Raw genomic sequence first — 15,067 nt, 5'->3', positions numbered from 1 at the left:
ATATATATCTATATATTACGCATTTAATTATCTAATACACACAAATTAAAGTCAGTACACCTTGTTCGGAAAAAAAAAGAAAAAAAATCAGTACACGACAAACTGTTTTAAACTAAGATCAGAAGAAAAAAATTGTCTTAAAATGGCTTATTCACACAAATTATCTTAATAAAACATCAAAAAAAATAATAACAAATGCGAGCCAGAACCAATATTGTCTAAAACAGAATATAAATATAGACGAAGCCCATTACTTCTGTTATATCAAAGAATCTGAATTTATAAACTCCAAACTGTCAAAACTAAGTTAAAAAACTGACACTATGAAAATCATATTCTTAATTCAATCCAAATCTCCATACCAGCTGTCAGAAATATATGAATTGATGATGATACATGTTTTCTTCTAACTGGGCTTAACAGAACTAACAAAATCATGTAAATTAATGATACAGAAAGATGGAAGAAAAAAAAAAAAAGTTGTTCACGATTTATAGACATGAAACCATAATCAACAATATGACATGGTAATCTATAAAATATTAATGGAAGAAGAAAAAAAAAAAATTACTGGAAGAAGAAGAAGAAAAAAAAAAACTGTTCTCCCTTATTCAAAAAATATAAAATTAAGAATAAAAAATAAAAATTAGAGATGGGTATAGATGATTTACAATTTCTCTGCGATGGAGGACGGAGGTGCCGTAGTGGGTTGAGATCTAATAGGGAGAAGAGATGAAAAGTTGCTATCGGTGGAGACGACGTGATGGTGGAAGCAGAGCGGCAGTAGAGAGGAGGGAGAGGAAGAGAGAGATCTCTGAGGACAGAGAGTTTGAGACCTGAGAAGTTGGAGAGGAGATCGGAAGCGGCGCGACGGTGGAGACGACTCAATGGTGGAGAGGAGGGAGAGGAAGAGAGAGATCTTTGAGGACAGAGTTTGAGACCTGAGAAGTTGAAGAGAGAGAGAGAGAAAGAAGTGTGCAAATAATGTTTGGAGTGGGTGGAACACAGGAGAGAGAGGGGATTGTTTTGGGCGGGAATTGAAAATATTACAAAGCATCTCAACCCTCAATGGTTAAAAACAACTTATCTTAGCCGTTGAATTGAAATGTATCTCTGATATATTTTCACACAAATTCAAAAACCCGTCTCCCTTATTATATAGATATTTTATAATTATGATTCAAAAAATATGAAATTATATCATTTTTTTCTGCACTTATAGGTATATATGATACGCACCTTTTGAGGGATGTGTATCATAATTTTTTCCTTTTTAAAATTATACTTTTATTTATTTTTTAAAACAAGTATTGTAAAGTCATGTAATTACGAATATAAGATGAATTTAAATTTTTTTAATAAATAATTTACATACAAAATCTTATTAAAATAACAAACAATTCATATAGTCCGTGACCGTGAGACTGCATCCAGAGTTGAAGCAAGGGAGGGTGTTCTCGTCAAACTGCATTACAACGGCTATTTGAGCAACAACATAGCCGTTGCCGCCGCTTTTCAAAATGGGAAGAGAAAGAACCGAACTTGCAATCTCACAAACACACACAAAACCCTAGCAAGTTCTATCAATGAAATATATATATATATATATATAAACCTGTCAAATCGTTTCATGATTCTCATATAATTCATTGCTCTCTCTCTCTCTACGATCAACGAAGCCACCAGCGACATCGCGTTCTTTCTCAATTTTTTTCTTTTTTCTTGTTTACTGTTTCTTTAATCTAACACTTTGTTTTCAGGATTGAGCTTGAGCTCGTGTTCTTTCTCTCAAGTTTTCCTTTTTATTTTTCCTAATTTGGTTTCCTTAATCTAACAGTTGCTTTTCAGCATTAGTCTTGTCTGTTATCTTTGCAGGTTTTTTTTTTCTTTCTTGTGTTTAATTTTGCAGGACGTCCCTCATGGATTCAGGATCTATGAACTCTTCAACAGGAAAGACTCAAATTCGATACCCCCTTCAAGAACAACTTCTTCAAAAGAGAAATTCTCGAGAAAATGTATGCAATTTATCAGTGGTTGTCGTAATTTTTGTTTTTTATTTTTCAGATATTTACTATGAATTCGGGGCTTGCGTTCCAGATTTCGAATCTAGGGTGACTTGATTTCACCAAATTAGGGTTTGATTGACCTCGATTGGATTTCTGAAACTAGGATTCGCTCTTGATTTGATACTTGGAACTACGGTTTTTTTTTTTTTCATTCTTGAATCAATTTTGAAACTAGGGATCTTTATTTGATTTGACACGAGGATTTATTCTTGATTGGTTTTTTAAAACTTGGGTGTTGTTTACAATTTGATATCTCTGAAGCTAGGATTTGTTTAGCTGTTTATTTCTTCAGCCATGTTCTTAAGTTGATACAACTTTTGAAAATTTATTGTGAATTTCTGTCTTCCTGGATTGGTACCAACAGTTGGATAGATTTATACCAAACCGATCAGCAATGGATTTTGATTACGCTCATTTCATGCTGACTGAAGGGCGGAAAGGCAAAGAGAATCCAGCTGTGAGCTCACCATCTAGGGAGGCATACCAGAAGCAACTGTCAGAAACTTTCAACATGAATCGGACCCGGATACTGGCCTTTAAGAACAAGCCGCCCAACCCAGTTGACGCGATACCACATGAGTTCTTGGCTGTTCACCAGTCCAAACCAACAAAGCCCCGTCGCCACATTCCCCAGGTGGGTTTAGTTGTGGTTACAATTTCCTGTTTTCATATTAGAGCAATGCTAGAGATACAAAATTTTCTACCAAATAGGCATGTGTGTGAGACCCACACATATGTTGAACTCACACTCATGTGAGTGTTTGGTAGGAAATTTGGGGTCTTTAGCATTTTGTTATGATTGAGCATCTAAATTGGTTGCCTAGGTTGGATTTGGACTTTGAAATGGTTTTTTTGACCCAAGTAAGTAGGATGATGATACATACAAAAATTTGGACTTGAAACTCATTTAAAATTATGAACAATTGTAATTTCATCTTTTTTAATAATTTCAGATAAAAATATCATCTTGCTCATGCATTTGGTCTTCATGTTGTTTATCCCTTACTCCGTATTTTCACTTTGATCATACAGACATCGGAAAGAACATTGGATGCTCCTGACCTGGTGGATGACTACTACTTGAACTTATTAGATTGGGGTAGTAGCAATGTTCTTGCTATTGCTCTTGGAAGCACAGTGTATCTATGGGATGCTACTGATGGTGCCACCTCAGAACTCGTCACCATTGATGATGAAAATGGCCCTGTGACCAGCGTCAAATGGGCTCCTGATGGACGCCACATTGCCGTTGGCTTGAAAAATTCGGATGTCCAGCTTTGGGATTCTACAGCTAATCGGCAGGTATGAACAATTCTATGCTATTGTAGTTACCTTTTTCATTTCCATGAATTTAGTTCTTGCTTAATGAATTTGGTTACTGCTATTGTAGTTACCTTTTTCATTTCCATGAATTTAGTTCTTGCTTAATGAATTTGGTTACTGTCAAATGCTTGCTTGCAGCTAAGAACCTTGAGAGGTGGCCACCAATCACGAGTTGGGTCCCTGGATTGGAACAATCATATTTTGACTACTGGTGGAATGGATGGTCAGATAATCAACAATGATGTAAGAGTACGATCACATATTGTCGAAACCTACGGGGGACACCACCAAGAAGTTTGTGGACTAAAATGGTCAGCCTCAGGGCAACAGTTGGCGAGTGGGGGAAATGATAATATCCTACATATATGGGACAGATCCACGGCTTCTTCTAATTCGGCAACACAGTGGCTTCATAGGCTTGAAGACCACACAGCTGCTGTTAAAGCCCTTGCTTGGTGTCCTTTCCAGAGTAACTTGCTGGCCTCTGGTGGAGGTGGCGGTGATAGGTGCATAAAGTTTTGGAACACCCACACGGGTGCATGCCTGAACTCGGTTGACACTGGCTCACAGGTCTGTGCTCTCCTGTGGAACAAGAATGAGCGTGAATTACTTAGCTCTCATGGTTTTACTCAGAATCAGCTTACTCTTTGGAAGTACCCATCTATGGTGAAAATAGCAGAGCTTACTGGCCATACATCCAGAGTTCTTTTCATGTCTCAGGTACAATACAATTCAATTTAACCAGAAAGTTTTATATTTCTGAACCATAGTGATTTGTGAATTGTATTTTGATTTCTTTATTGCGTCGTGTTTGATTCAGAGCCCGGATGGATGTACCGTGGCATCTGCTGCAGGGGATGAAACTCTGAGATTTTGGAATGCTTTTGGGACTCCTGAAGTGGCAAAACCTGCACCCAAGGCAAACCCCGAGCTGTTTGCTCACTTGAACCGCATTCGTTAAGTGGCATAGACAGGGATGGTTGAGCATAAACTAGTTTTGTTTGGATTTGCGTGAAAGAGAACTATCATGATCATTATCAAACTAAACTAGTTCTAGGTATATAACAAATCAAATGCCTTTTTCATCTTTCTGTGATTCTTGCTCTGCCATTTTCGTGCATTGTTGACTAATTTGTTATCTGATGGCGAATGCAACTGGTGATTTGAATTGTTTGTTCATCCCAAACCATAACCTGATTAGAATTTCAATGTAAAATACAATTGTATTGATGAGATCTGTGGTGAGATGACCAAATGATCTGTTTGGTTATTTGAGTTGTTTAGAGAGAAGAAAGGAAAGGGAAAAACCTTTGATTGGGATTTAATTTTTGAGCTAATAATTGTAGTGAGAAATTGTAGTCACTCATTGTGACAGAACCAATGTAAAATGCTTGTCTTTTGCTTTCAGTTCTCTGTGTCTACTTTTTCCTACTCCATTAATTTTTTTAAAGTATTTAGTGCACAAAAGAAAACAAAACAACAAAACATTGTGGTGATACCATTATTTTTTTAAAAAACCAAACCGAAACAAACAAACAAAAGAAAAAAGAACAGACTTGGGTGGAAGCACTTTTTTATAAAATCTTTTGACATAGCCACTATAATTTGCCTATTGTGGTCTAGAAGGCATGTCACTGAGTGTTCTACCAATGTATTATTGACTACAACTATTTTAAAAACTAATCAGGAAAGCATGGTGGATTTTTTTTTTTTTCCCTTTTTCTTTTCCTTCTTTTTTGTCTTTCTTTGTTTTGTTTCGTATAATAATTATATAAAAACCTTACTTTTTAAGGTGATCTCGCTTTTCTAATTTTGCAATCTAAGAAGGCTTTACTAAATTCTAATCAAATTTAAATTCTTTTGTTTTGTTTTGTTTTGTTTTTTTTTTTGTCTTTGAACTTCGTTTTCTTTTCAGCAATTACTTCAGTTAGTCTCTTTGTAGTTAATTGGTTGGGTTTCTACTCTATATTTCATTCCAAGTTTCTGTCTCAAATGATATACGGCATTATAGAACAAGATCTACCAAGTCTTTTGCTTTCTCTTTAGTTATCTGAAAGCATCTTTACTTTTAATGCTTCAAAAGTTTGTTTGTAAACCGTTTCTTCTTTTAAAAAAATAACTCTTCAAACTCATAGAAATTGGCTTATATCCTCATTTGAATAGAGTTTATGATTTAATAGAATTTTCGGTTCTCATTGCTCTGCTTATCTTCTTCTTATTGAAAATGGCTTATACTTGCTTATGGAATGAAAGGGGGTCCTACACCTTGCCATGCATGAAGCTTCTAAGTATTCGTATGAACAATTCAAGCTATAGTTTAAGATATGGAAGAGAGTTTTGCCCTCCATACAATGTCTATTAGCCTCTTATAGAGGTTGGAACTTTAATTTCTCTATAAATTATTTGAAATCCAAAGTAGATAAGTATACTGGCAAACTAAAACAAGCCACGCAAATAAAGTAGAAAAAAGCAAAACACCGGAGTTTCGAAAGATACGATAGGCTTTGGTGCTACTCCATGTGCTTTTTTGAAAAGAAAAAAAAGTTGAGACCTCCTATGTCCTAGTTTTCAGTAATCTAACAAGTTGTCAAGATTATGCTACTTCTGTCATCTTTCATGGTCAATGTTGTTATGCATGATGTGTAAGATTTGTGAATTGTTTTCTGTATATACAAATCATGTATCAATTACATCAAGACTAGTTTACATTTCCCTAACGACTAACCAAAAAGGAAATACAAGAATGGGACAAAAAAGAAAAATACAGTCATCACAATAATGCCTAATATATACAAATATACTCTCACACCCCACTCAAACTCAAGGTGTTTTAGCCAAAAACACGGAGAGTTTGTCAAGAAGAAATCGAAAACGAGTAGTGGAGTGAGTCTTGGTGAAGAAGTTAGCAAGCTGTAGAGGCGAAGGGACAAAAGGAAGCGAGATAGAGCTAGACTGTAGGTGCCAACGGACGAAGTGCCAACGGACGAAGTGACAATCAATCTCAATGTGCTTCGTTCGTTCATGGAAAATAGTGTTGTGGGCAATTTGAATAGCACTTCGGTTGTCACAGTAAAGAGAGGTCGGAGAGGACTGAGGAATGTCCAAGTCAGAGAGGAGACAACGAAGCCAGACAACCTCAGCAGTAGCATCAGCCATAGCACGGTGCTCAGCTTTGGTAGTAGACCGAGCATCAATGGTTTGTTTCTTGCTTTTCCAAGAAATCAAGGAAGCATCAAGAAACAGATAGAAACCAGAAATGGACTTACGATCAGTCATATCACCAGCCCTAATCAGCATCAGCATAAGCCACCAAATCCAAGGAAGAAGTAGAAGAAAACAACAAGCCCTGAAAGATGGTACCCCGGAAATAGCGAAGAATGCAAACCAAAGCAGCCCAATAGGTAGAGCGAGGAGCAGAAATGAACTGACTAACCACATGAACAACATAAGCAAGATCAAGGCGAGTGACAGTCAAATAAACTAAACAACCCACCAACTCGCGATAGACCATGGGATCAGCTAGAGGGACATCATCAGTAGAGTTGAGCTTCACATTAAGCTCAATAGGTGTATCAAAAACCTTAGTATCAGTAAGACCGACACGATGAATAACCTTATCAGCATACTTAGCCTGAGATAGAAAATAGCCCTTTGGAGAAGAGGCAACCTCTATACCAAGAAAATACCGCAATTGATCCAGATCTTTCATTTCGAAGGTGCAGAAGAGATGTTACTTGACCTGAAAGAGAGCAGAAGAGTCAGAGCCACTGATGATCATATCATCCACATAGAGTAGGAGAGCAACAAAACTAGCTGAGGTATATCTCAAAAACAAAGTAGAGTTGGAAGTAGAAAGATGAAACCCAAGCTCGGTAACGGCAGTATGAAAGCGATCATACCAAGCACGAGAAGATTGCTTCAAACCATACAGAGCACGTCGAAGATAACAAACCTGCTCAGGGAAGTGGAGAAGACTAGGGAGAGGACGCATATAGACCTCCTCAATGAGATGACAGTTAAGAAAAGCATTCTTAACGTCCATCTGATAGAGAAGCCAATGTTGAACACCAGCAACAGAAATCAAGGTACGGACAGTAGTCATCTTGGTAACAGGGGAAAATGTCTCCTCATAATCAATACCATACTCCTGTGAGAAACCCTTGGCAACCAAGCGAGCTTTGTAGCGCTTAAGAGAACCATCAGAATGAATCTTGACTCTATAGACCCATTTGCAACCAACCAGATTCTTACCAGCAGGCAAAGGAACCAACTCCCAAGTGTTAGTCTTCTGTAAGGAAAACAACTCATCCTCTACAGCTTGAACCCAATTAGGATCCTGATAGGCCTCCTTGTTAGACTGTGGTTCTGAAAAAGAATGAAAAACAGACAAAAAGGTACGATAGGAAGCAAAAAAACATGTATTAGACCAACCCAACCTGTTTGGAGAACGATGTTCACTAGTAGGATATTGGTGTGCAGTAGGATCAGAGTCGTCAGAAACAGAAAGAGCAACAACAGGAGTAGAGACAACTGGCGGTGAAGGAGCCTGGCGACGAGAATAGACCAACAACGGAGGGAAAGAAGAAGCCAAAGGAGGAGAAGGAGCCATAGGTGATGCAGACGAAGAAAGATGAATGGGTTCAAGAGGAACAGTGGAGATGTACTCATCAGACGAGACCTCAGAAGGAAAGAAGTCAATGTGAACCAAATCCTCTTTGGAAACTAGAGCAATGAGAGAAGGAAGTTGAAAGTAAGACAGACGTTCAAGAAAGGCAACATGACGGGAGACATAAAGGCGACGAGAGACGGGATGGTAATAGTGGTAGCCTTTCTGAGTAAGACTGTAACCCAAAAAGACATAGAGGACAGACCAGACACTAAGTTTGGTTCTATCTTTGCGGGGAAGAAGGACAAAACAGGCAGACCCAAACACACGAAGAAGGAAGTAGGTAGGAATTTGGGAGAACAAAGCCGCATAAGGAGACCGATGTAGACCGCCCCGAACTCTCTCCGCGAGCCCCCCTTTCGGAGAGAGTGCGAATTGGGTTCTAGCTACTACAGTTCGAACTCCTGTCACGGTCCTTAATCTAATCTCACAAAGTGCAATGTAAGACTGATAAAGCACCAAAGAGTCCAAATCCGGTAAATCGTTTTGGAAAATCGATTTTAATCAAAAAGCGCCAAACATGGACTGCTTTGCCAGATTTCGGAGTCGCCACCTAAATATTTTGTTTTGAGAAATTTAGGAAACCCTGACTCGTGCCTAAGGCCACGTGTCCGTCATCACCAAAGTTGCCTCGGCTCGGGAACTTGGGTACGAAAGGGGAAGGTCATAACATGAGCACCCTCGCTTGTCCGATCAAAGATCGGCCTCTACTAAGCATGATATATTGTTTTTGAAAACACATGTGTTCTTATTCCTATTTATTAGTTAACCTTACTATGTGATGCGCGTAGCATACAAGTATAGACTAAATCACTCAATTTGGAACAAAACATGTCATGTTTGTTTTTTTGAAAATGATTTGAAGATGCTACTCGCAAGTAGGCTAAAACACGGATTTTCCACCAAACAATGTGGGCTTAAAACATGATGATTTGCCACTTCAAGTGGGCTTAAAATTCACATTTTGATGAATTGTTCCATTTTAAGTAATGAAGCCCTCATCCACAGGCATTCATGCAGTTATAGCAATTAAGCAAATAGCCTCATGGCAAGCATGCTAAACATGGTAGTCACTTACACACATGTAAGGATGCTAAAGCGTAAACACTTACAGTGTACTCCGAGCCAAAACAGAAACTAGTTAGTAATCATGCATGACCCTAACTATGTTAAGATGCCTAATGCAACACATGTAAAAATGCAACTAAAATAGGCTCGACTATATAGAATGGCATATAAATGCAACACTTGATAACATGCTTTGAAACACGTATTTAGGAAAGTGTATTGAAATACAATGTGGTTTGAATGATGCACCGAGCCCGGTGCATGCAAGACGAATGAATGATGCACGCATGCAAGCATAAGGTATGCTAATCAAAATATGCCCTAATCTAACCACTCGAAACGGGTAAATAAAAGGGAGAAAGACGTGGGGTTGGAAGACATGCACACATGCACGCACGCACCCTTATTACAACATTTGCCCTCTCGATGGAGGGTCCGAATAAATAGGCTAAGCTACGCTAAGTTAAGCTACTTATTACAAATAAACTAATTAACTATTCTAGTTAACTAATTAGTTATTACAACACAAATCGATTAGCTAAGTACATTAACTAATTAAGTACAAAACCGGCGAATTAGCTATCTAAGAAAAGTAGTTAAAAGGAGCCTCGAGGCGAGGAATGTATGCATGCTCGGTTGCTTCCTCCCGAAATCCCGTCGCCTTGCCACCGGTTGCCTCTATTTGCATTTGCTTTGATTCTGAACACCAAACAAATCTCCAGGTTGTTTCTGCTCCAGAACTAGAAGAAATTTGAACCATCTTCAAGCTGGTGGACTGTCGGCCACCAGGAGAGGCTGTAGGCCACTTGTTGGCCACTTAAAGAGGTTGTAGGCCACTTAAAGTGGCCAGTCGGCCACTTCCTCTGCCCGGTCGGCCAGTTGTTTCTGCACACTTCTATTTTGCTGCAAACAAAGTTCAACAAGGGCAAAGCAAGGCATTTGTAGGGTATGTGTGTACAACTACCCTCCTTATTATTTCTCAAGCTCAAAAGAGTGTGGTACTCGACTCTCGGGCCACCAACAGAGCATCGCAATACACAATGGCCGAGAAACCAAGTTTGTACAAGTTTATGAATGCACAAGTAACACACAAGACTCAAGAGACCTCCACCCTATCATGCACAATCAAGGGGGACGGTGACTAAGAAATGAGGCACGTTTCATCACTTCAAGTATGAAACGTCCCTCATTTCTCGTGTTTGGATTAACGTCTGATCCAAACACATGCAATGCATCACACATGCAAACAACATGCTTATCTAGCAATGCTAGAGTGGCATGCACGAGGCTCTATCATATAAGCAATGCATGCATGGCATGTTTAGAAGCTAAGGCATCAAAGCTAGTGAAGTGTATTACACGTGAGGCATGCACTACAATGCTTAAATGGTCAAACCAACTATGGACCGACCTAAGACATCTCAAAACAGTGGCCAAAACAGATTAAGACTTAGGCACAAAAAGGCGAGAAATGCATGCTCATTCATTTGCTCGCAAGCAAGGCAAAAGGCTTAACTTTCAAACACATTGAAAGAGTGACATATATGAGAGCATGACAAAGATTCAAGCACTGAAATCATATGCCAAATGATGACATATCATGCAAACAACACAAGTATGGCATACTAGAGTTCCAAAGCATTAAAGTTAGTGAAGTACACAACACTAGGGCTATACAATACAATGCTCAATGCACTAGACCAGCCCTAAACAGACCTCATGCATGCCAAGACAGTGGCCAAAATGCTCTAAAATGATAGCATGAAATGCAAGCAAATAATGTTCATGCATTGACTTATCAACAAGGCATAAGGGCAGAACTCTTAAACACAATTAAAGAGTGATAAACATGAGAGTATGACAAGGCTATATGCTCTGAAATTAGGTGTTTAATGATGCCATATCACATAAACATCACAAGTACGGCATGGTAGAAGGCCCAAAGCATAAGGCTAGTAAAGGGCACTACACAAGAGGCATGCAATACATAGCACAAATGACCAAACCAATCCCGGATAGAGGTTAAACATGCCAAAACAAAGGCCTAAACATGCTGAAATGGTGGCCCAAAAGCTTAGACAAGCATGCATACGTATTGGATCATAAACAAGGCATAAGGCACAACTTACAAAAGCTATGAATGAGTGGAATATGTAAGAGTGTGACTACACCATATACACTGAAATCATGTGAGAAATGAGTTTAAGGCATGCAAACAACTCAAGTAAAGCATGCTAGAGACTTGACACTCAAAGCTAGTCAAAGCCACTTACACTACAACCCTACAAAGCAAGCCTCACATGGCCAAGAACATTCAAAACAAAGCTAAGGCATGCTAAAATAATGGCAAAAACATGCTGAGATAGAGCCAACACAAGCTAGGATGAGATGCATAAAGCATGATGCATGTTAGGCCAACAAATAGGATTACACTACAAGTATAAGATGCAAGCAACCAATGACCAAACCAACTAAAAACAGAGCTATGGCAGGTCCAAAAAGTCACAAAAACATGCTTGGACTAAGCTTCAAAAAGGGAGAGATACATGCTCATGTATTAGGCCACCAACACAAGCAAACAAGAATACAAGGAGAGGGGATCACCCCCTCCTATTTTGAGCCTCGAAACCAACTTTCTACCACTGAAATTCCTCTGAGTTTCAATGGTAGAAAGGCCAAACAAAGGTCACAACAAAGGCTAGGAATGGTGGCTCAAGAGGCTTTACAAGCCATAGAGCAAAAGAGGGGAAACATCCCCTAACCAAACAAGACTCAAACCCACATTTTAAAGCCTTAAAATCAGAGTTCTTAAGAGGCTAAAACCAGCCTTAAAGTAGCATGCAAAGGTGGTTAAGCTATTAATCAAAACAAAGCTTAAAAAGGGTATATGCTTACCCTTGAAGACCCTTGAAGAACAACAGCAAGAACAACAATTTCTCTGAGCTAAAACTAGTCCTAAGACTTCAAAACAAGCTCCAAGGGACCTCAGCTCCAAAATGAAGGTGTTTGACTAGGTGTTTGTGTGCAAAAGTATGAAGAAAACACATTTTAAGGCTCAATATAGCACAATATAGAGAGAGAGGGATAATTCTAGTGAGAGAGGGGCATTTTAGCTCTCTAAAATTTTTGAACCCTGGAAAAGGAGAGAGAGCTCCCCTTACATAAGCAATGCAAGGGCAAGCTTCCTTGACAAGCTTAGAGCTTGTTTGAATCCCTCCATACACGTGTATGGAGGATGCATTCTGTGCTCACTAGCTGGCACAGCTGGCACCAAAAATATCTACAAAAGCAGAAAAATGGCCATAGGCCACTTAAAGTGATCGACCGGCCACTTAAAGTGGCCTACAGGGGGGGAAAAGTGGCCTACAACCACCAAAAGTGGCCGACAGCCTCTCCCATCCCACTAGGCAAGGAGTAACAAGGTATGGCACAAAAACAAGCCAAAACGAAGAGATCCAAGAGGCCCCGAGACAAGGCGTTCAGTCGAAAGCCCCCAAAACTAGCCTACTGGCCATCACAAGTGGCTTACAAGAGAGAAAAGTAGCCTACAGCTACAAAAAGTGGCTTACAGGCCTCTCTCTCCCTCCAGGCAAAGGCACCAAGGTCTGCTCCAAAAACCAGGCCAAGAAAAAGAGAGTTAAGAGGTCCCGAGACAAGGTGCACGGCCGAGAGCTCCAGAAACTCATAACGAGCACAAACATGCGTAATCACCGCGTGCACAAATGATGACGTCTGAGTCTTAAGGTCGGTCAAAAATGGGGTGTCTACACCGACCAAAAAGAAGGGGAGTAGGCATGCGGTTGAGACGAAAAGCAACAGTAAGAACTGCCTCCCCCCAGAATGAAGTCGGAACTAAGGTAGAGAGAAGAAAAGACCTAACTGTCTCAATGAGATAACGGTGTTTATGCTCGGCTCGACCATTTTGAGTAGGTGTATCTGTATAGGAAGTTTGGTGAATGGTACCCAAATTGGCCAAATACTCACAGAACTCATTTTTAAAATATTCCCCACTAAGTCAGATCGTAACGCTTTAATTGTAGGCCCAAATTGAGTAGTAATCATAGACTGAAAGGTACGGTATATCTGATAGAAATCAGACTTATGAGTCATAAGATAAACCTAAGTGTAACGGATGTAATCATCAACAAATGACACATAATATGCAGAACCTCCCTTGGTAAGAATAGGAGAAGGGCCCTAGACATCAGTATGAACTAAAGAAAATGATGTAGCAGATATAGAAGTACTGTTACGGAAAGGTAAGGCTGTCATTTTGGCAAGTTTACACCCCCGATACTCGGTAAGTTGACTAGGAGAAACTTTATCTAATATACTTGACTGAGCTAAAGACCGTAAGCAGTCAGTAGACAAATGTCTTAATCTGGAATGCCACAAATAGAGGGGACTTGACGGAGAATCTAACTAAAAAGAAGAAAAAGCAGTTAGAGAGGTAGTCATAGGCAGATGCAAGCTATCCACCACATAGAGGTCTCCAACTCTACAGCTAGACCCAATCTGCTACTTGGACATCCGATCTTGCATAGAACAGATACAAGAAGAAAAGATAACATCAAAACCAGAGGCATCAAGTTGACTAATAGATAATAAATTGACGAATAATTGAGGAACATATAAGACAAATAGAATAGAGACTGCAGACATAGCAGACAGTAGGACATACCCAACAAATATAACTGACATACCAGACCCACTAACAGCATTAACAGTAATAGGAAAGGGAGGAGGGGTACAATTCTGAAGTAAAGAAAGATGAAGAGTCATATGGTGAGAGGCACTAGAGTCAAAAAGCTAGATAGACAAAGAGATACTTGAAGAAGACCCAAACAAACCTGAATGAAGAGAGGAAACAATGGAGGCAGACGGAGATGGCTAGAAGGTAGACAGTATATGCTGAAGCTGGCTAATTTGAGCACTCAAGGAAGCCAAGTCGGGATCAGGAGCCGTAGCAGATGCAGTAAAATCAATGGGAGGCCAAACAGACAGACATCCATTCTTGAGACAATGGTACTTCCAATGACCCCTTTGATGGCAATAGACACACTCATCAAAAGCTAGAGACATCGTAATAATCAAAGAGATAAAGGGTTCAAGTGTAATAAATCCACAACAGAACAAATGAGCCAAACTAGGGTCAAGGGTAATAATAAAAAAACTGACGGAGGGGTTAAAGAGTAATAAACCCAAAATAATTAAATCAGAGATTCATGACCCACAAACCATTCAATTAGCCACAAACCAGTCGATCAGAGAGAGAGAGCCAGAGCCAGAGCTAGAGCCAGAGAGAGCCGACCTTCGCGAGGTGAGAGAGAGACCACTTGCGAGAGAGACAGAAGTCGAAGTTGATGCAAACCAGATGCGATAAAGGCAAGAAGTAGAGGTTGCGATATGGGTCAAACAAGTCGCGATGTACTAAGCTTTAGAAATTCGAACAAAGGGCTTGGTGAAGCACGAAACTAGGGTTTTGACTGAGAATAGACCAGATGAAGGTTGTCGATGGTCAATAGTGAGTTGCGAACCAGAAGCGTGGTCAATAGTGAGTCGTCGCGACCAGAGACAGATGGAGAAGGAGCCTTGTGAACTTGATTGCGAGTAGGACCTTGCGATGACGAACCAGAATCAGAGAGAGAGCAATGACGAGAGGCAGATTTCAATGCTAGGGTTCAGACAATGATGACAGGTTCTGATACCATGTAAGATTTCTGAATTCTGTATATACAAATTATGTATCAATTACATCATGACTAGTTTATATAACCCTAACGACTAATCAAAAATAAAATACAAGAATGGAACCAAAAAAGAAAAATACAGTCATCACAATAATGCCTAATATATATAAATATATTCTCACAATTCTCTTTAATTCTTCAATTTCTTCATATTGTAGTTGTTTGGATCTTTCTGTAATTAGTGTTTATGCTTC

General features: G+C 39.4%; 1 protein-coding gene and 1 long non-coding RNA gene across 3 annotated transcripts; one reads left to right on the top strand and one right to left on the bottom strand.

The window, feature by feature from the left end:
* The first annotated feature begins 1,414 nt into the window (after positions 1-1,414).
* LOC114281871 (cell division cycle 20.2, cofactor of APC complex) lies at positions 1,415-4,796 on the top strand. Of its 2 annotated transcripts, none has more exons than XM_028224461.2 (5): positions 1,415-2,015; positions 2,431-2,700; positions 3,099-3,368; positions 3,528-4,109; positions 4,210-4,796. In XM_028224461.2, exons 1-5 carry the CDS (start codon positions 1,920-1,922, stop codon positions 4,348-4,350), a joined length of 1,359 nt encoding a protein of 452 aa, XP_028080262.2. In that variant the 5' UTR covers positions 1,415-1,919; the 3' UTR covers positions 4,351-4,796. The 2 variants fall into 2 exon arrangements, with proteins under 2 accessions (XP_028080262.2, XP_028080263.2); XM_028224462.2 differs by having other exon boundaries at positions 1,451-2,015; positions 2,498-2,700.
* LOC145798160 (uncharacterized) lies at positions 2,980-3,587 on the bottom strand. The gene is made up of 2 exons (XR_014339208.1): positions 3,461-3,587; positions 2,980-3,398 (listed from the first exon to the last, which is right to left on the bottom strand). It is a non-coding gene; the product is annotated as an uncharacterized LOC145798160 (long non-coding RNA).
* Positions 4,797-15,067: the final 10,271 nt, after the last annotated feature.

Source organism: Camellia sinensis, chromosome 1 (genome assembly GCF_055761805.1).
Source record: "Camellia sinensis isolate YWXY chromosome 1, ASM5576180v1, whole genome shotgun sequence".
Classification (NCBI taxonomy): Eukaryota; Viridiplantae; Streptophyta; class Magnoliopsida; order Ericales; family Theaceae; genus Camellia; species Camellia sinensis.
Note: the sequence above shows the minus strand (reverse complement) of the source record. Positions and strands in the feature narration are given on the sequence as shown.

Coding starts and splice junctions, on each gene's coding strand:
- LOC114281871 (XM_028224461.2), top strand. CDS start 1,920: ATGGATTCAGGATCTATGAACTCTTCAACAGGAAAGACTCAAATTCGA. Junction 2,016..2,430: donor AGAGAAATTCTCGAGAAAAT/GTATGCAATTTA, acceptor TGGTACCAACAG/TTGGATAGATTTATACCAAA. Junction 3,369..3,527: donor ATTCTACAGCTAATCGGCAG/GTATGAACAATT, acceptor GCTTGCTTGCAG/CTAAGAACCTTGAGAGGTGG.